Source organism: Zalophus californianus, chromosome 2 (assembly GCF_009762305.2).
Source record: "Zalophus californianus isolate mZalCal1 chromosome 2, mZalCal1.pri.v2, whole genome shotgun sequence".
Taxonomy (NCBI): domain Eukaryota; kingdom Metazoa; phylum Chordata; class Mammalia; order Carnivora; family Otariidae; genus Zalophus; species Zalophus californianus.
The window spans coordinates 170,408,210-170,430,763 of record NC_045596.1 but is presented as its reverse complement, the minus strand read 5'-3'; the positions used below and the strand labels follow the sequence as shown (position 1 = coordinate 170,430,763).

Genomic DNA, 22,554 nt, shown 5'->3' with positions numbered 1-22,554 from the left:
TTAGTGACATCACAGGAACGGGAACTTGAGCAGCCTCACAGAAAGGCAAGGGCATGAAATTGGGGCTGCCAGAAGTATTTGCTGGGGAAGCCCTTGGGCTCTTCCTGGATCCGGGGCGTTTAAGCAGCTAGCTCAATTCTAGACATGGCCTCCTTTCCTATCGCCCCCCTTTGGAGGGCAGGAAACCAGCTCTGATCAGTCTCAGAAAGACTCTCTCTTTTCCCAAACTTCAATTTGAAAGAATCTGAGGTGGTTGTTAACATTTCTACAGGAGCTTTTGGGGGGAAATTTTTCTTATCCTCTCTGACTGGGTTTTGATAATTTTTTATAAAATGTAGGTGTGTCAGCAAGGGAATTAAAACTCTCATTTCAGAGACTCCCCCCACGTGGATTACAATAAGAAAACGATGTGGATGCAGCACAGCCTTCCCTCTGCCCCTCACCCGGCTCCTGCACCCCTCCCCACCCCGCAGTCGGAGAGTAGAGAACTGGACCAGAAAATTATTATATGGAGCTTTCTTCCAAGAAGCAATAAAACGAAACCAAAGGCAAACACTCATTCCTTTTTCCAATTACACTGTCATGTGGATATCCCTGACGAAATGCTTAAACTGAAATTGGAAATATAAGTGATCTTATTGACGAATTTACAAAAGGACACGTATTTTGGAATTTGGGCTCAGCCCAGATAGCGTATTTCAACCACTTTTTCTCTTGTTTTTGTTTGTTTTGCTATCGAATGGTCTGACTCAGTGAGTGCTTCTTGGGGTAAAGATCAGGAAAATAGACACGGTGGTATTAGGAAGCATTAGCTGTTTTTAGGGTGCCTTGATGGAACTACGGTTTTAATAGCAAAGCATGAGGTAAGACCAAATACGAGACTAGGAAGACACCAAAAGTCACCCTGGGAAATGAAGAGAATTTCTTTCCCAGGAATGGCTCACCATGAAACACTGCGGTGAAGTCCGCTCCTGCGGAATGGCTTCCTGTAGCTTTGCCTCCACAGTAGCAAGACCAGCGCGCGCACACGCACACACACACACACACACACACACACACACACACACACACACACACACACACACACACACACACACACCCTCACGTATAAGCCTACCAGAAGATATAAACACTCAGAAACACTCTTAGACTGTTTGACCTCGCTTCTAGAAGAGTAAGAAGAAAACCTGGATATGTATGGCCATACCTGTAAAAATGAAAGAATCTACCTACAGTCGACTAGTCTGTGTGTGAAAGCAGATATTTGAAGCCATTCTAAAACCCCTCTTCACAGTAAAATAGGAAACCGCATTCTCTATCCTGGGGCCTCCCAGAGCTCTGATTTCTCATGAGGTAAGGAACCCCAGCCACTGGGCTACTACAGTTTGTGTGGAGATCCCCCAAACAAGAGCACCTGCTTCTGACTCCCCCCCCTGACTGACACCAGGTTACTGGTCAGGACATTGCCAGCGGGGAGAAAACCTGGCTAAAAGCTTCTGGGTTGATTTGTATCTCTGTTGGCCTTCTCCAGGTGGGGGGACCTACCCGCTATGTTCCCGTCTCAAGCCATCCCCCAGCACAGGCAAAAAACACTGCCCCCTCTCACTACAAAAATATTATGGACTTCTGGAAACGTTTTCACAGTTAATATTAGAGCTCAGTGTAGTCCATGACTATTAAGCCCCAAATGTGTCTGATACTACAGAACAGGATAAAATACCATCCCTTCTGTAAGGAGTTTATTTCTGGTGGAGGTGATGGTTGGAGGACAGAGGTTGTATATATGTAGCAGAATGATGTTTGGGGGGTACAGTGGCCTTTTCTGTATTCTGAAAAATGGACAAAGCTCCGAGCTCATTTATAAAAAGAGCAAGAGAGAGAAGTGCCCCCACATTCTCATTTCAGAGCATGCCAAAAGCTAATTTTCCCACCTCACCACAAAACCTTCCAAGAAGCATCATTTCATCAGCATGGACACTATTGCTCCCCAACCCACTTACTCACCAGGTCCTCTCCCTCCCTATTGATAGGAGAAAGGGACGAGAAGAGAGAAAATAAGTCCTATTTTGGAGGAGTACAGGGTATCAAAAATGGCCACCTCTGCTCTCTCCAAAGTCAAAGAGAATAGACTCAAGAGAATTACTCACAAAATTTGGGCCATTTGCAGGAGAACTGGACAGTGATATTTGATTTTCTTATTGTTTATAAGCTCATTGACTTGTCCAATGCTGCTAAAGCAAAGGAGAGAGGGGCAAAGAACACTTCCGTTATTCCCAGGTCCCCATCCTCCCAAGGGGTAGAGAAGATTGACCCAAGCCAGGGAGGGTAAGTGAGATTGAAAACAGGTTTGCCAGGGGCCAGTGCAATGTGAGGCAAAAAAGTCAGAGAGCGGGGTCAAGATGCCGCCAGATGGGGACGGGTTGCCAGAAGTAACTGAGACCCACGAGGAGCTACCGATGCTTCACAACAATGGTTTGCAGTCCCATCACCTGCACCCTCTGTCCGGGAGGCCTTTTGGCGTCCCCACCTATCAGTACTGAATCCAGTAAGGATTATCTTAAGACACTTAAGTCATCCAAGAAAATATTATCACCCTGTCACAGGTAGTTACGTAAGGAGATGGTGTGTTTTCCTATCCCTGCCCTCTATCACAGTGCCATGGGGATAAGCTCATGGAAGAGGGAATCAAGCATCTAGAGGTCCGTAGACATGCATGTGCATGCATGTGTGGCCACGTGTGTCTGTGTGCATGGGTACTGGGGGTGAGGGTGGAATTTTGAATCAGATGGAAGATTAAATTTTTAAACTAGTTTTTAGGTCTCCTCTGTTTAATAAATAAAACTATTTTAGTAGGTATAGAATCAAAAGGAGAAGTCTTCAAGGGACCCTGTTACCATGGGCAGTTCCAGTAAGCACAAGTGTTAGCAAATATAGCCGGCCCTTGAAAAACACAGATTCGAATGGTGCTCGTCCACCTATGATTTTTTTTTTTCCAATAATACAGTACAGCACTGTAAGTGTATTTCCTCTTACGATTTCCTTAACATGTTTTCTCTAGCTTACTTTATCATAAGCATACAGTATGTAATGCATGTAACATACAAAATATGTATCAATCAACTGTTTATGTTCTCAGTAAGGCCTCTAGTCAACAGTAGGCTGTGAAGTTTTGGGGGCGTCAAAAATTATACGCTCATTTGCAACTTGCACTAGGAAAACTAGAGCCACCTAACACCACCGAACTAGACCAAAGATGAAGCCCCCAAAGCAAACCCAGTAACTCAAATCACTGATGATATTGCAGCATTATATATGTGGTGACAGAGATACACAGACGCTAACCAGGAGCAAAGGGATGGACCCTGTCTAAAGGCTCGGGGAAGGCTTCCAAGAGGAAGGGACAATTGACTTAAAAACTGAACGTGAGTAAAAGACATTCCAGTCAACAGGAATAGAATGTGGAAAGGCACAGGGGTACAGATAGCATCATATATTTTGGAACTAAGCAAATCTGCAGAAAATATAAAAGGAGGAGTGATAAGGACTAGACTATGTAGAGGGTTATTTGCTGCCTAGGGGAAATTGACATTTACCTGCTAGATAGGGATGGAGGAAAGATCAGCTTCAGGAGACCCAGTCGTATTTACATTTTCGGTATCTTATCTTCTTCTTTATCTCCATGACCACTCCCCAGTTCACATCTTCCTTACACCAGCACACTCCTTAGGAGCACAGTGAAAATATGCCTCATTTTTCCTAGCACTGTTATTAATAGTGCCCTTCATCATCCTCGGAAGTATCTGAGTTTGGACAATAAATTAGAGTCACTCTACTTTTGCGTGTCCTTGTCTTTGGTTGTGCACAAGAGATTGGGAGGGGCGTGTTAATGTGAGCGGTGAAGGAGTCGAGGATGATTCCCAGAATTCTGCCTTGGAAACTGATGATTAACTAGTTGAGAGAGATTTGCCAGCTGACAGTCACCTGAGAGTTTGTGGTAATAGTTGCTCCAGGAGCCACTTCGGCTTTCTTTCCAGGGAATGAACACAGCCCTTTGACTTACAAGAAAGGGGGTAGAAAGGAAATTGATTAAAGAATAAATCAATACAATTCAAAAACAATATTTATAACCAAGGAAAAAAAACAACTATTTAATCAAAATCCCATGTCCAGCTTTTGGCCACAGTGTGTGGCAGCAAATACACCTAGAGCAGAAAATCATGATATTGGGCACAAACCCTGCCTGTCTGCTGTGTGCAGGGCACAGTCTTCTGCCCACCTTTGTTTTCTTTGCCTCCCTAGGTGGGTAAGACTCTGCCGGTCCTGGAGTTCACTGAAGTGAACGGATAACATACATAACTTGTCAGGAAAGTAGTGTAGATCCAGTCGTTGGCATCCCCTGAGACGTAGAGAAGGATCAGAAAGGAGATGATGGGGGACAGTGAGAACACAGGGATTCCGAAGGCTCGAGTTCCAACTCCCCCGGGACACCTCCAGCCTGAATGGCTGTGAGCAAGTAATTTTCTTTCTCTGGGCCTCTACTGTACCATCTAGAAATCTTGTATATTATTAGCTGCATTCCAGGATTTTGGTGAGGACAATAAAGTGACATCATATATGACATCATATATATGACATCATATATATCATATATAAAGTCTCGTGCAAAGTATAAAGTACCATACAAATGCTACCTTTTGATATTATTGTCCTTCATCTGGCCTTATTTTTTTCATTGCATAAATAACAAGTTGTTTAGAGTCCCTGGAATTTGCTTTAGCTCTGTCCAGATGATGCTGGGTTCCTTTTTGACTGCTACCACATTCCTAGACTTGGAGGAAAGATCAATTCAGTGATAGCAAATGCATTAACCGTCCACTCTAAAATCAGAACCTTGTGAAGATACGAAGGACTCTCTGCATCAATTCCTTTGAGTCTACTTCGATCTCTCCTTACATTGGGGCCTATGATTTATACTATAAAGGCATATTATATGGAGTCCAAACAGTGGACTCGCGTTCATAGTAGATCAGTGACCAGTCAAGCTGGGCTGGTGGCTTAGGCCACCTTGAACAAGCTCTGTCAGGCTTCCCTTGCTAGATAGTGATGGATAGAAGTGAACAGATTGTTTCTGTCACTAGTTCTGTTCAATGCTCAGTCATAGATTGGCATACTGCTTGTTGCTTTAAGTGAGTTTTAGAGATTTTTACTGGAAGAATCGGAATGGCGAACATCTATCCCTTTGAGGGGATCTGGCATTAATGAGCTGTGTATTAGGCAGAGGCAACTGCTGAGGAGGGAAGATGCTTTCTAAGGAACAAAGGGGCTCTTTCCGCTAGTGCAAGGGAAGCAAATTGCTGCCATTTGGGAAACACATTAATTTGTTCACACTACCAGTGCCATGCAGTGTGATAAAAGGGGCAGTTAATCAAATGGTATCTTAATGGCTTAGAAGGGTTAATGCACCTTTAGCTGAAGGCTGTGCTCTTTACTGCAGTGAAATCACAGAGGCTCCTTCACAAAGTCATTTCAGTTAGACTAGAATGCCATTACCCCCAAAACGAGAGCAGGGGAAGAGAGAAAGAAGGAAGGAAGGAAAAGAGAAAGGAGGGGGGAGAACTCTCACACTGTCGTTTTATGATCTGTTTTTGGACAGAATTTCCCCACACCACGCTCCTCACCGTTCCTTCCACCCCATGCCCCCTTGGTCCACAAACAAATATGCATAAATAAAAATTGCCATCATTTTCATCAGAGTACGTTTGAAGCCCTGTGAGTTCACAATGTGAAGTGATTAGAAAGGTCCAGAGAAGTCTTTAATTAAAGATGCCATTGACAAGATAACAATGGTTTGTGAATGTTGTTAATAGATCTGAATGGAAGGTGCACCTTAATTCAATAAGAGGAAAGTCATCAGTTCATGAGTTTGATTGCACATTGTAAAGGAACCCCACATACTGTAATTATTTTTATTTGTATGTGCCATCTCTTTTATTGCCCATGCTGGAAGTAGAAATAACCTGTCCTATTAAGATATTTAATATATATCATCCTTTCCACTTCACTTAGTTATAGCCTAATAAAAATGCCGGGAGAACACACCAGCCCACACTGAGGCTGGCCTCCATGCTTTCTAAGACAATCCACACTGCCCTTGAAAAAACCTAGATGACCAACCTCCTAACTCCTTTGGTTATCATCTTTAGACAAAGGAACAGTAACTTCCCAGGACTCCATAAAGTGTACGAGATAAGGAGCTTCACTCTGGAAATGAGGACGGGCATGCCCAAAAGTTAACTGACACCTTGGTCCAGTTGTGTAGTGTCTTGGAGACAACAGGGTTTCAGGAGGCAGAAGCAGGGGGATCTCTAGATTCTAACTTCAAAGTGAACAAGCCATGAAAAGCCAGGTAGCAGACAGAAGAATGCCCCCCACACACCCAAAAGTGTCCACATTCTAATCCCTTGAACCTGTGAATGTTCTGCTACATGGCAAAGGGGACTTTACAGGTGTGATTAAGGTTAAGGACCTTGAGAGAGAGAAATTACCCTGGGTTACGCAGGTGGGCTCATGGAAGGGTTGCTGTAAGAGGAAGGTGCGCGTATCAGAGTCAGATACAGAGTTGTGAGGATGCTTTGCTAGTGGCAGATGAAAGAGGGGCTTCCAGAAGCTGGAAGAGGCAAGGAAATGGAGTCTTCTCTAGCACCTCAAGAAGGAATGCGGCCCCATTGGCACCTTCATTTTAGCTCAGTAAGACGTCTGATTACAGAACTGCATGATAGTAAGTTTGGGTCGTCTTAAGCCACTAAGTCTGTGGCACAGTTATAATGGGAAACTACCACCAAGCTTCTGTTGCAATCACTGTACCTCGGTGCCCTGCCATCGTACTAAGACTCAGTCCCTACGAATACACCCTTATAACTCTCATGCTAGTGTTTTACCTTAGAAATGCCAGGTTTGGGGAATGTGTCCCAGGGAATATTGGTTCCTTTCCCTGCCTGCCCCCACACATACCCCTCAACCACTACCACTAACAGGACAGAAGAATCTAGTCCCTACTTTGTCACAGGCGAGGTCTAACTTTGGCCATATCATTCCACCCCACGCCATGCCTTGTGTTTTGTCATCTGAACAATAATGGTATCAGGGCTGATAACTCCTGGGTCCTTTTCCAGCCTAAAAGAAAGTGATCCTAGAAATAGGACTCAGGTTTGCCCCAGAAGAGTCTGTTTTTCCCATTCAAGATGTAAATGCATAGACAACCTGGTAGATGGAAAAACTGTCATAGCCATGTGCCGCATAGACCCACACACTCCTGTCCCGTCTTTCACCGTAAAGCATCTCAATGAGCCATCATTCCGCTCCTCCTGGTAAACAAGCTGAACACAAGCCCGACACTGCATGAAAGATGAGGCTTAAATTGTGTCTAAGAACTGGTGGCTTACATATGACTTGTGATTCCTTTAGTATATTAATTGGTAAACACCTATGCATGCGTGTGTAGACTAAAGCCGTTTAATGTATGCCAACAGTTTAACCTCTCAGTGTGGTATTGCTCACATTTCAGCAAACTCCGATACGCGCTCCAGTATGAACGTAATTCGCCTCCTGCCCCAGCCCCCCTCGTGTCATCTCCCCTCCTGTGATCTATTTCAGATAATACTGAGTGGGTGACCCAGATCTTTAAACCCTTTCATCGTAGAGCCGTATGCTTCTATCCTCAGTGAATTGTGCTTGTTGCTTGTTGTAATCCACTGTTCTCACTGCTCCTTTCCCCACCCCAACTAATGGAATATAATGGCTTGATGAGTTATAGCATTATTTCCAGTTACTGCTAATCAACCCCCCCTCAACCTGACATCCCAGTGTCCAAGGTAGCAGGGCTACCTTGCATGTAAGGAACACAGATAAAAAGTGTATGTTCCTGGGCCCTGTCCCAGAAATATGGAATCAAATCGTTTTTTTAAGATTTTATTTATTTGTCAAAGAGAGAGAGCACAAGCACTGGGAGCAGCAGACAGAGGGAGAAGCAGGCTCCCCACTGAGCAGGAAGCCCCATGCGGGACTCAGTCCCAGGACCCAGGGATCATGACCTGAGCTGAAGGCAGACGATTAACCGACTGAGACACCCAGGCATCCCCAGAATCAAAATCTTAACTGGCGGTATCCACAAGTATCATTTTCAATCAGCTGCCCAAAGAATTCTGAACCACTCTATAGTTTCAAGACCACTTAAACACTGAAAGAGGGATCCACGGTGACAAAGAGAAGATTTTGCTTAACTTCTCTCTTTGTCCTCTGTTTTGCTCCTCGCCCTCCTCCCTTTCCAAAAGTCTTTTCTTAACTCACACAGGGCAGTTATAGAATGAAAGTCCTCAGGAGACCTGCTAACGGTGTTAGGGTTGACTGATGAGCCACGCTGGCTTTCAGGGGCTCCTCTCCGCAGGAGGTTCTGTGACGTCATTTTCCTGGGGCTTGGCTGAACGATCTGGTCAGAGCTGGAGAATGCAACAGGTATCTGACTCCAGTAAAACAAGAGGAATAAGAGAGAAGGAAGGAAGGATGGAAAAGAGAGAGGAGCGGGGAGAACTCTCACACTGTCATTTTATGATCTTGATTTTCATCCACAGCCAGGTTAGCATTCAGGTCAACATAAGAGGTTTTTAATGAAAAGAGAAAAAGAGAATAATAAGAGTTAAAACTATCTTCTTGGGCAGGAAACTGTAGGAGGCTGGAGCTACCTTGTTTTCTGAACTCTAATCTTAAGACTAAGTATAGCTTCCCTCTCTCTGCCTTTTATGTCTATTCCATTAAAATATGATTTAATTATGTATCGACCCAGGGTCTGGCATAGTAAAACTATCATTATTCTCCTGCCTGCATTCCTGAGTGATACTCTGGGTAAAGGTGATCAAACCTACATTAATCTATAATATAGACCATGAGGAGGAAAGGCGGGAGCAGTAATTACCAAGCGCAGCATGGCAGACAACAACAACAATGAAAATCTCACCTCAAAATATGGAGCTAGTTGATTTGCTTGAAGAGGGTGACACATTACCAGTCCAGAATCAGGTCAAGAAGTACTGAGAGCAAAAGCAAAATGTGCACAGATCCACCTCCAGACCTGCAGTGGTTCGCAGTTGCCGCCTGGCAGCGGACCTTGTTGAGCGTGACCTTCTGTGGCCACTGGTGTGCGCATGTGTGCTGCATAGTGGCAGTTACCATGTGGCTGGTGTGGCCAAGCTTGGGCCACCAGCTGCAGCACCTGTCACCCTCCAACGCACATTTTATGCAGTAGTCAGTGACCCCGCTGATTTCATTATAAGAAGTCTGGAAAATTTTCCCTGGGCATCTATCTTCATTCATTCATTCATTCATTCATTCATTCAAAAAATTATTTTTGACACAACTTCAAACTTAAGGATGGGGCACATGGGTGGCTCAGTCACTTAAGTGTCCAACTCTTGGTTTCAGCTCAGGTCGGGAGATCGAGCCCTGCATTGGGCTCTGTGCTCAGCACAGAGTCTGCTTGAAATTCTCTCCCTCTCCCTCTCCCTCTGCACCTCTCCCCACTTGCACACTCTCTCTCTCTCTCATAAAATCTTTAAAAAGTAAGGAAAAGTTGCAAGAATATCATTTCCAGCCATCCCACAGCTATATTCACCAGGGTTAACATTTTACTAATTTACCATATTCTGCTCTCTCTCCATATGTGTATGTGTGTGCATACACACACATATATATTTCTGGAACCATTGTGAACAAGATGTCCTTTTGCCCCTAAATACTTCAGTGTGTATATCCTAAAAAGGAATTCTCTTATATAACTGCAGCACAATTCTCAAAACTGGGAGATTAACATTGATACACTTCTATTATCTACTCCACAAACTTTATTCATATTTTGCCTGTTATCCGAATAACATCCTTTGTAGCAAATGAAAATCCAAGTCCATTCATTACATTCTATTGCCATGTGTCTTTAGTCTCCTGTAATTTGGAGCAGGTCCTACATCTGTCTCTATTTTATGACATTGACCCTTTATAAGAGTGTGGATCAGTTCTTTTGCACCACATCCCTCAATTTGGGCTTGTCTGATAGTTTCCTGTGATTAGATTCAGGTTATATATTATTGGCAGGAATATTACAGACATATGCCAAGTTCTTCTCACTGTGTCCTATCAGGAGGCATGTTCTGTCCATCCATCCCGTGGATTAGTAAAATGTTAACACTGCCAGTGTTAACTTTGATAACTTGGTTAGGTGATGTCTGCCAAGGTTCTCCAAGGTAAAGTAGTATTTTACCCTTTGTAATTAGTAAGTATTTTGTGGGGAGCTACTTTCAAACCCTATAAATAGTTCTTATTTTCTAAACTTCCACCAAATAGATTAGCGTCTATTCATAATTCTTGACTGAATCAATATTAGTATGGTTGGTTGCCAAATGATTTTCTGCATTTATTAGTTGGCTTCCTGCTGCATAGGAGAGTTCTCCCTTACCATCATTATTCATTCATATTTATGTCCATATGTCTCATGAATTATGTTATTCAATGGGTTATAATCCTATACTACCATTATTTACTTTGACACTCAAAATGTCCCAGTTTTTGACCAGTAGGAACTACTTCAAGCTGACTCCTCTGTCTCTGAGTGCTCACACCCGGCATCTAGTAGACATTGTGGATACAATGATGAACGGGGAAAAAAAAAAATTCCCTGGCCTCATAGAACTTACATTCTCTTTTGTGGGAGACAAAAGGAAACAAATATGTAAATGCTATAGTGTATTAACATATATAGTGTATTAACTACAGTTAAGTGTAGTAGAGAAAAAAGAAAAGCAACAATCAGCTTTGGTGTCGGGAATGGTCAGGGAATGTGTCCCTAGTAGGCGTCATTTGAGCACAAACCTGAAGGGCTTGAGGGAGCCCGTCATGTGGCTGATGGGACGAAAACTTCCAGGCAGCACAGAGCGCTCCAGAGCAGAGCAGCCGGGATTCCTGAAGGGGGGAACACATTGGCATTTTCGGTGGGATTCCGCTGGTTGCCGAGTTGAGGACAGACTGTGGGAGGTAAGGATGAAGCATTGCCAAGGTGCTTTAAATTCCCTTAAATAGCGCACATCCCTAAGGCCGTGAAATGTTTGTTGAAGCATATCTTGCTAGAATGGCAATTTATTGAATCAATTAGCAATCTCAAAAAGCACAGTTCTTATAAAAATAAGGCTCTTCAAAAGGCAGGAAAGATGGGCATTCAGGATTGGGAGAAGCAGAACCTCCACCCACTGAGCACATATTAGGTGTTTTTTGTGTTTTGTTTTGTTTTTAATTCTCACAACAGTCTTAGAGTAGGCATTATTTTGCATGTAAGGAAAGTGAGGCTCAGAAAGGCCTGGGCTTTCCCTTCTGCCACACTGTGGTTTTCACGACAGAAAAGGTCAGACGAGGGATGTGGTATCAAGGGCAGTGCTGTGAAGAGTTCAGTGAGGACACCAGTGAGACATAAAAGGATGTTCTTCTACCCACTTCTTGTGTCCTCTGCAGCTACTCTTCCCACGTTTTCCCTTTCTGGTTCTAAACAAAGCAGCAACACGAGTCTTCGTGTCTGACCAGATTACTAGGCAACATGTTCCTGTGACTGTTACGAGCACCCTCTCCCCCCATGGATATTCCGTGGTTCTCTGCAAAGCTGGCCAGAGTTTTCCCTAGAACCCTCAGCCGCACTGTGTAAGCAGAAATTTGAATTCACAACCTGGTTACCATACAGTTGCCCCACAAACCATCTGGCTGCACAGAACTGGCTCTTAAATTATTGATCTTTTTATATCCATAAGTGTTCATAAATATGCACAGCATATGGATGGATGGATGGATGGATGGATGGATGGATGGATGGATCAAACACAAGGAAAAAGACAAGTAGCAAAAGTCGAACACACCCAGATTTTTCCATCTACATTAGAGTGCGTGATGCCCGGAGCTGGTTCCTAGGATAGGCCCTGCAATCACTGCTGTTATTAGTTCACAGTTATCATTAGCTCACAGCAATTTTAGAAAAATGTGGGGTTTTTGGGTTTTTTGTTTGTTTTTTTCTCCTAGCAAGAGCGTGAGTACTTCCTTATCACATGTACTCTGGGAAAACTGAAATGCTATCCATACCGTCCTTAGGAATCTTCATTTTTGCCCAGGCCCAATTAAAGCCTTCTCTCCCCAGACCTCCGTCCTCCAGTTTCCTAAGTCTGTATCCATGATGACACTTGGACTGCATTTTCCCCCCTGTCTTTACTTGGGATGTCACGAGAGCCAGCAGCCTGACCAGAAATCTGCTAGTGGTTACAGAGAAGGAAAGTACATCCTATCACAGAGAGCAGGAACCTGTGTACGAGTCAGAAATTTAGAGTGCATTTCGCGGCTCATCGCTTTGACGGACTGCTCTGTGACCTTATGCTGTTAACACCTGCCTCCACAGGTGTGTGAAGAGCTTTAATTAATATTTGTAAATCTCCCTGATTGCCATAGATAGAAGATGGCAGAGAGGGACAAATTATTATTAATCATGGGGGGAAAAATGGTTAGATTTAAGTTTTGTTCCTTCACCAGAGACCTACACCCACAGACACTGTTTTCACAGTAGGAGGATTAGACATAAATCTTGATTTACTTCCTTTGCACTGGTGGAAATGCCCAGTCTCTGCTTAATGCAAAGCTCCCGTTCCCAGCTCTGCCTGAGACTCAATGTGCTCCGCCTCTGCTTCCTAATGCTATTTAAGTTATTGCGGGAAGAAGCGTTGCTATTCATGAGTGTGAGAGTTCATCTAATTAGCTGATTTCAGTTCATTTGGCATTAAATAATTCCCCAAATTCCCATATGTTTAAACAATATGTTCAACAAGGGGGATGATTCTCTGAAAGCAATTAAATAGTTCTTTTAGGAGAGCTTGTCATCGGTCACTCATAAGCATCCCTGCTATTCCTGTCTGTGATGAAGGCAAGCAGCAATTATACGGAAAGCGCTTAACCTTCGCTAATGGTCACTGGCAGGCATCCACAGACAAGCTGCCACCCCACGCTGCTTAGAGCTCACAATGGAATTTTACCCTTCCCCCCCCCGCCGCCCCCCCCCCCCCCCCCCCCCCGGCAAACTTCAAGTATGTTATTGTATCCAGGCTGTTCAGCGAGCATTTGTTATTGCTCATACACTACTTTCCAACCCCGCCCGCCTCGCCAGCCTGCTTTGCTTAAAGGGAGATGTAGACATATTTTAAGTTCCCCCTGCACCCTGGTTGTATGGGAAGAATTGTCGACTTTGGACAGTGGTTGCCTCTGTGTATGATTGAAGTTTGCGAATCCATCTTCGGGGCTTCCTGAAAGGGGGGAGGATACTGCATTCACGTTCAGGTCTGTTTTAGATAGAGTAGAGAGACGATGCCCCTGCCCCCTTCTGTGTCTGGACTTGTAATGCAGCAGCAAACTACAGGTCATGAGCTAGAGTAGGACCATTCCTAACAAGCAATGTCAACAAAAGCAGCTAAGAAACATGTACTCATAGGAAAACTGTGTTTATACAAGACCATGGAAAGGTGGCATCTTTTGGTGATAAATTTCATCTTTATCTTGCTCAAGGGGTGGCTTTTTTGATGAGGGATGACTTATTTAAATGTCCTTCCTAGGGCGCCTGGGTGGCTCAGTTGGTTAAGCGACTGCCTTCGGCTCAGGTCATGATCCTGAAGTCCCTGGATCGAGTCCCGCATCGGGCTCCCTGCTCAGCAGGGAGTCTGCTTCTCCCTCTGACCTTCTTCCCTCTCATGCTCTCTAGCATTCTCTCTCTCTCAATAAAAAAAAAAAAAAAAAAAAATCTTATAAAAAAAAAAAAGTAAATGCCCTTCCTAGGTCGGGTAAGAGAAAACTTCTGTATTAATACCAATCCCAGTGCTCATGTAGCACTGTTCATCTGAGAGTCCTAAATGGCTTTATGGACTATATTCTGTATCACTGTATTTTTACAAGTGAAAATACGGGTCCCCCAAAAATCAGATAGCTTGTTCAAAAACACAGAAGCAGTTGGGGAAGAACGAACAGACTTCTGGGTTCTTCTCACTCACTGCTGGCCTGTAAGCCAGCCCACCTTACCATTTGGGGACAGAGATTAAAACCAAAAGACAAGAAATTGAAACATTCAATGATATCATTTCCCTTTAGTTAAATTTCACCTCCTTTTATCCTTTCATGACTCTGTATTCCCATTGTGAATAATTCACAATACAGAAAAGTCTCCACACTAGGTTTGGGTGGAATGACTTTAAATTTAGAACTAAAATAGTGAAGAGTTGATGTATTTGATTATACACATTTGTAACTGTCTACTATGCTATCACTATATAACCTAGGTATTTGTGCATTGGCAGAAAACAAATGTTTTCAAAACCAGCAGTGACTACTCAATCTGGGTATGTCTGAAGGTTGATTTGTTCATAATAATTTGTTTTATCACTTATTAGCATTAAAAATATTTGTAGAACGTGATGTTGGGAGGAAGGAATCTGATGGGAAGATTACCAAATCAGTTGTTCCTACAAAGCTCTCGGCTTTGGTCATTGATAATGTTATCAACAAGAATAAGGATTCAGCAGCCGCTGTGTGACACACCAGGCAGGTCTTTGCTCTCTTCTGTTCTGCCCTGTATTTCTGAAAAAGCACCTGTCATTTTGTCAAAACCTAGATTTGAAATCTAAGCTAAACTCAGTCCGCGTGCTTGAGCCGTTCAGGATAAATGGCTGTTGCCCAGACCAGCCCTGGGCATGTGTGGTGCCATCCAGGAGGGAATCCTGGGAAACCGTTTTCCTCAGCCTCAAGAAAGCCCCAGTCTATAACTAAATTCTCATTCAAATGCGCCCCCTTCTTTACACGCTTCTTGTGTCCTCTCCCAACTGTAAAGCCTCCAGTCCGATGGATCCGAGGTGCTCCTGAGTCCTGAAGTCACCTGTGGCCCTCCAGACATGATCGTCACCACTCCCTTTGCATTGACCATACCACACTGTGCGGACGTCAGTTCTGAGCACTGGAACATCCATTTAAAGAAGCGGACGCAGCAGGGCAAGTGGGAGGTGAGACCCTAGTCTTCCTTTTGAAAAAATAGGATTTGGCTTCCACCCGTTGGATAGATTTAACCTTACCGTCTTTTAACACGCGTTTGCTGTGAAATCTGTAAGCATTTTCTTGTTTTTTTTTTTTCAGAGGGTTGGTGGCATGTGCTTTACAATATCCTCAAGGTATTGGCTAGTGTTTTTCCATAATAATGGAAAAGAGAAGCAAGAGAGGATCCAGAGCTTCTGTCCTTGCTTTTAGAATATAGTTTTAATTACCCACACAGACACGTACCATTATGTGCCCATTCCTGGTACATAAAACTTCTGTCCTTCCTCCCAGAGCGTGTCCCTGTCTGAATTGACTTTCCCTGCAGCCTCGGGAGGAAGCTCAGGGCATACAGGCTGTGTTCATAAAAGAAACTTCGAATCATAGGGATTAGAACATGTTGAAATGTTCAGCAACACAGTAGTTGCTAAATATGTTCTGGTGAATTAATGAATACATTGACAATTAATTGAGCGTAGGTTGCCCCGTGTGTAGGAGTATATATGAAAGTGATACAGTCCAAGGGAGAGCAGAAGAGAGACAAGAAAATGAGAAAGTGTATGAGGAAGGTAACAACAAGAGAGACAGACACAGCAACGATTGCACTGTTATTACTATTTTGAGTGAAACCTCTGATTTATCTGTCTGATAGGGATTCCTTTTATGTCCGTCTGAAGTCAGTTTGCATGAAAGCAGTTGAATTATCTTGCTGGAACACAATGACCTGTTCCAGCTAGCCCTGGGGTCGTCCCTCCCAGGAGGTGCTTCAGGCAAAAGGAATAAAAGGAAGATCTTGTTTCTTTAGGAGAAGAAAATTCCCATTTGCTACAATGGATCACATTTACCCGGCCCAGCTCTCTCAGCAACTAGCCTGGACTCTTTGTTGCAAATGCATTCTGCTGTTTATTCAGTCCTGGTACAACCGGTGGCACATTTCACGGGCATAAAGTTCCATGGGTTCATAAAGGGGCAGGCTTTTGCTCTCTTTTCCATTATGGTTTGCTTTGCCTTGATTTTTACCACTTTAGTTTTTCTGTTGAGCGCTTCCTCACAAGCTTTTCATCCAGATGGTGTTATATTTATCCTCTACCCACCCAGTCACACAAACCAAAGTTCTTATCAGGGAAGGTGAAATATTCTCGTACATCTTATCAAAACCATTTATTTAACGGTCCCTCATGAATGAATTTGGTGGAAAGAGGATAAGATATTTGAAGGAAAATAAATATTACCTTAAGGATATTGAAAGAGATTTTCAGAAATAGACCTTTTTCAAGACAGAGTTTGCTTGTCGGGTGTTAATATTGAAGGTTTTTCTTAAATTCAGCACTGCACAAATTAACTGAAAAAAAGGAGAACTTTGGAAATGAGTTTTGTTGTAACCTATAGAATTCCAACACACTGAATAGAACTATTTCTTGAGTTCCTGATGTAAGCAGTTATTTGCTAGAAAAAGCGCATTTAACGTCAAGGAAATGAGGACAATAAAAATACTCCGAAAAAACTGTGTCTGTGCATGCAAAGTCATTGTTAAATCATATCTTATTTCCAAGCTGAGACAATTTCATACACCGTTTCCCCACAGGAAGTGATGTCGGTGGAGGATGAATCCACATCCTGTTACTGCCTTTTGGACCCCTTTGCATGTCACGTGCTCCTCGACAGCTTCGGGACATATGCCCTCACTGGAGAACCAATCACAGATTGTGCCGTGAAACAGCTCAAGGTGGCGGTTTTTGGCTGTATGTCCTGTAACTCTCTGGATTACAACTTGAGAGTCTACTGTGTGGACAATACCCCTTGGGCATTTCAGGTCAGCCTTTTCTCTAGAATTCTTCTTTTGGTATCATGAAAGCATGGGGTTTCCTAAAGATCAGTATCAATAGAGAATTCTATAGCTGAGGGTCTGCAAGAGGAAGCCACACCACCGACTTGCTGGGGATACCTATCCCGAAGCAAGAGTTGTGTTATCGTATGTCCAATAATGTGCTGACGCCCGAGGACATGAGGTACTTGGCACTCAAGAATAGAGAAGAGTCGGGGCGACTGGGTGGCTCAGTCGGTTAAGCGTCTGCCTTCAGCTCAGGTCATGATCCCGGGGTCCTGGGATCAAGTCCCGCATGGGGCTCCCCGCTCAGCGAGGAGAGTCCCTCTCCCTCTGCCCCTCTCTCTGCTCATGTGCGTGCTCTCTTGCACGCTCTCTCTCTCAAATAAATAAAAATCTTAAAAAAAGAATCGAGAAGAGTTACATAAATACATACAGAAAACACTGTGTGCTGAATTATCAACTGACTTAGAAGTCTAGTCAGAATTCAGAAAACAGAGACCCAATTGCAATAGATTGGAGAACAATCTCTGAGAGCCCTTTGTGAACCTTCATGGATGTCATTTAGGAGCAAAAGAGAAAGGGCTGCCATGTCAAGAAAGGAGAATGGCATGAGCCACAGGAACAGCAAGAGTCATTTGATGTGCAGAAGGCAGTGAGAAAATTGCTTGAACAACTTAAGGTTATAGTTAGGGAACAACAATTATAAATCCTATCCATCAGCAGGCAGTCATATTATATCCTGGATACATAGTCTACTAATTATTAGGGCTACTAGGGCAGAGATAGTTCAAGGTTCCTTTCCATTTTTGGTACTTTTAATCATGTAAGACTCATTTTAAATTAGCTACTCACGAAGGGTGTGAGTTTATTAATAGCAGCAAGGATAATGCAGAAGTGCCTGTGTAAGCTCTGCCCATATATAAATAGCATAGCTCTCCTGACACACCTCATCCCAGACCCCTGCTATTCCAGTCCTCAATCATTAAGTCCATTATGCAGAGCATTTCCTCCGTAACTAGCTTTTAAGACACTGAGCTGGAAAACTCATGTTTACCAGTAGAAGAGATACAATGACCTGAATCCTGAACATAAGCCAGTAAAGGAGACACAGTGCCAACCTATGTTCTCGAAACTTCCCCATCAACGAATAACTTTTCTGGCCCACAGGTCATTTTGAAAGGCACACTTAATATTTGGCTGCTCGTAAAAGAGCCTTTTTTCAGAGGGGCGCCATTTTGGTAGAGGAAAGAACTTCCATGTGAGTTGTTAAACGTCATCCTATGACTGCTATTTGATAATCTGCTTTTGCCACCCCCAATAAGAACATATTTCCGAACTAAAACGCATTAATTGACATTCAGCAACCAAAAATAATGAGTTGAGGTCATTACTACCGCTGAATGTGTCGACTGAAGTCAGATGTTTAGTAACTTGGCCAGATTTTGAAGGCTGAGTAAACTGGAGTAAACACGGGTGGCCTTGGAGGATTTCCAGCCTCCAGGCTCATATGGGCAACCCACTGCCGACCAGTGTGCCTGTGAGGATCTGTTTATCACAACTGCCTTGGAAGTCAGCCCTCATAGCCATTTTGATCTCACTTTGAATAATGCTGATGTCTATTATATACCAGTGAGTTTGACATTTGCCTAAAGAAAAAACTAAGTGACTTTCAGATGATCTATTCTTATTCCTCTTGATTGCTACCAGATTCTACAACAGCTCAACCGTTCACAGATGAATATGAATTGCAGTGTAAGTCACGAAAATGAGGCCCTAAACACAGCTTTTCCAAACCACTCTCCTTTCCTATGGGTAATAGACCCTTCTTCGTCAGTGCTAGGGAAAATGGTATTCTCCCTCTAAATTGAATCCAAATATCTTTATTTCATCATTTAGAGATACTTCCTAAAACACTGTAGTTTTGCATTAGAGAAATGTTTTCCGGTAGAAATACTCTTGACCCCATTTGTCATAATCTATTTACCTCCAGTGATTCTCCTAGTATGTCCAATAAAGCTGATTTTAAAGGGGGGCTTGGTTGTACTTGCTATTGACAAGATGTACGTGACAGCTATCATGAGCAACAAAAGCCACGCTTCCTCCTGGGGTGGTGAGAGATCGTCAGCCTTGGTTGAATAACTTTTCTGGCCCACAGAAAGATTACAACACAACTCGTAGCTTTTCAGAACACAACCATGCAGTCTGTGGTCTTGATCTCTGGGTTTTGTTTCTGAGAGAGTCCAGCTTTCGGGATTTTTACCTTCCTAATGAGTGAACATGTTCAGGGCCTTCTGCCCAGGTTCCTTTAAAACTACCGCAACATCCCAAATCATCCATGTCACGTTTTTCACGGCTTTGTATGTGGTATTTAATGAGAGGGGAAAATTATATAGTTACTAACCCATTAAAACTGTTCCACTTTAAGAAAGCCTTAGCAACAGTTCACTTTTGAACCTCTAGCAGACTTCACACATTAATATTAGCTCCCCCAACTTGTGTGGTGTGAGCTGAAAATATTGTATACAGTGATGACTCATGTTCTGTAACTCGGATAGAACCCTGACTTCTTAGTCAAAAGTAATGGGTCATCTTTCAAGAAGCATTTCTGCTGAAATTGCCTGTACTGGCATCTGCCTCCATTATCACGGTGTTAAAAATGTTTCTTGTGACTTGGAAACAGATACAAGCTTGGTTGCAATAGTTGCTGTGTTTATTATAGTGCATCTTTCATGTCTCAAAGAAATAGCAACATATATGTGCCCAACTAGGACTGTCCTCTTGATCAACAAAGAAGCCTGGTTGAAGATGTCTTTCATTTCATTCATAGCTCATTGAAGTTATGTCCAATAAAATAAGTAAAATCTCCCCCCTCGCTGGAAACCTTGGAAGGAGACAGCTTCCCGACCCAAGTCTTCTGTCCTCTTAGAACCAGTGAGGGTCTGGCGACATAATGGTCCCACCAAACTGTAGTCCTGTGGAGGGTTTTAGTACTGGAACAGAAACATTGTCCCTTTCCAGGCTTGCGCTCCTCCCCTGTACCTCCTGCAGGGGCTGCTATGCTGGCTTCTCCTTTGCTCTGGGGTTACTTCATCTGAATAATAGTACTGGTTTCTCTCAATGACAAAAGCAAAAGACCTTCTACACCTTGGTAAGACATAATTTCCTTTCAGGTTTTTGAAGATCTGTTCTGATAAATACATCTACAACTGTCTCTGGGAAGTTAAATTAGCTATGTTGGTTTTTTTTGTTTGTTTGTTTGTTTGTTTGTTTTTAATAATCTGCCTGAAGGTGAGAGGAGAATAAGAGAACAACCCATGACTTCTTGTCCTTCCTGTACCTGTGTTTCTGCGATAATTAGAGCCCTTTCGTGTGTGTGTGTGTGTGTGTGTGTGTGTGTGTGTGTGTGCGTGCGCGCGCGCGCACGCGCGCTTGACATCATCTCCTTTGGTGAATTCAAACCAAAGGTTGAGAAATGGTGGTATATTTATAAAACAGTAACATTTTAAGACCTAGGTTTCTGTTACTGTCTGTTTTATTTCTTTCTGTGTCTGTCTCACATGGGTGTCACGCACGCACACACACACACACACACACACACACACAGCTCAAACAAACCTTGACACAGGGAAAGCAAGGAATTAAACGCTTGCCCCATCTTAGGAGAAAAAAAAGGAAAAACAACTAGTTTTTTTTTTTTTTTTTTCTCCATTGCCCCCAGCCCTCCTATTCAGTACCTCTCGGTACTCATTACTTACTTGGCATTAATGCGGATTTAGAATCTAATTTCAAAGGATTTCCTCCAGATGTAGTTCTTGTGTTTATCAATAATGCAACCTTGGGAAATATTGTTCACGTAAAGCATTTAAAGGAACACACCACAGCGACATAATTTCTCTGTGTGTGTGTGTGTGTGTGTGCGCGCGCACGTGCACACGCACATGCTTAAGTTCAGTTTTGTCTCATAAATATGTAAATTCTGCCTGCCTGCTTTAGTATCCCCGAAGCCCACCTGAATATTGCTGCCTGTCTCATTAAATCAACATAAAGAGCTCACTGAGGCACAAAGCTCAGGCTTTTCCTGGCCACAGCTCCAGGATCTGGATAGCTAACAGCCCCCAGTGTGAAATGAGGAGGGAGACCGACTAGAACCACCACCAACCATAGCCTTTGGGTACATTTTATAGGAAATAAGCTGGCCAGACCCTATTTTCTAGTTTAATTAATGCAGATATCAATTTAACAATAGAACTGGAGATTTAACATAAGGTCCTTGTCATATAGGAGGCGGATAGGAAAAATGAAGCGAGTATCAGGCCTCACGCTTGGGGTGATATATCCACTGAGTGACTCAGAACTAGCTCAGCAGAGTTGCTTGTATCAGTGATTCTCAAACCCAGCTGGGCATCAGAATCATCTGAAGAGCATTTAAAAATACAGATGTCCGGGCCCAGCCACAACAATAGGTTGTGGGCATAACTGGGAATTCTTTGCTAAGTATAATTTATTATTTTTGGAGAGTGTTTTAAAGCTTGTACTCAGGAGTTTCTATAACTCTGAAGCCAGTTGTACCTTTATAAATATATAAATACAATGATTACTTCCTTATTGGGCTTCTTCATTTTAATAATTACTTGTGCTACAGAATAACTATGATTGCTTAATATTTTGTGCAAGATTATGAGACACTGGTTCAATGTGTGAAGGTGAAAGTAAGCTTAAAAAAAAAAAAGCAAAAATAGGGCACCTGGGTGGATCAGTTGGTTAAGCGACTGCCTTCGTTCGGCTCAGGTCATGATCCTGGAGTCCCGGGATCGAGTCCCGCATCGGGCTCCCTGCTCAGAGGGGAGTCTGCTTCTCCCTCTGACCCTCTTCCCTCTCGTGCTCCCTATCTCTCATTCTCTCTCTCTCTCTCTCTCAAAAATAAATAAATAAATAAATAAATCATGGTTGTATTTAAATTGGAGGCCCTAAAGCAGGAATTTCTAAAAGGTACCATTTTCCTCTGTGATAATTCTAAGTGGACATCTATTAAAAATTTCTAATATTCTCCACTCTGCATTTCAGGGCCTGCTCAGGCAGTATATATAACCATAGGGCAAATACAGACTGACTTACATCATCTTTATATATATCTTGCCCAGTGAAAAATTTACGGGACAGAGTTAATAACAGTCTGACCTTCACATGACTCAAAAAAAAAAAAAAAATCAAGCATAGGATAGAAAAAGGCAGGGAAATGTAGAAAAAATACTAGACCACAGTCAAGTTGCCCTGTTTTAGTCTTCGTTCCATCACTAACCCTGTAACTTGAGGAAGAGGACTTTCTTTGGGGGTAAGGGTGTGCTTCAAATTTTCATCTCTTAATAAGGTACATGATGATTTAAAACTACGTTCTCTTCTAGTGTGACGGTGCTCCATATGACTTCTAAATATTAAAATAGCCTAGCTCTACACTAAGAAGTGCACCATCTTGCACAAGACACTTCATCTTCTGACCTCAATTTACTTCTCTGTACATTCAGGCAAGTTAGATTATTTAAATAAAAAGAGTATGCTTTAGAGAGCCCAAATATACTTTGAAGAGTCCACAC

The 22,554-nt window shown here is 42.9% G+C and overlaps 1 protein-coding gene across 7 annotated transcripts in view; it reads left to right on the top strand.

Annotated features, from left to right (window-relative positions):
* UNC5D (unc-5 netrin receptor D) overlaps positions 1-22,554 on the top strand; it is a 524,695-nt gene that overhangs the window by 472,648 nt on the left and 29,493 nt on the right. For all 7 annotated transcript variants that reach the window (XM_027600322.2, XM_027600321.2, XM_027600320.2 and 4 more), the window contains 2 exons: positions 14,939-15,107; positions 16,721-16,948. In XM_027600322.2, the coding sequence (XP_027456123.1) occupies positions 14,939-15,107; positions 16,721-16,948 (397 nt within the window). The remainder of the gene's footprint in view (positions 1-14,938; positions 15,108-16,720; positions 16,949-22,554) is intronic.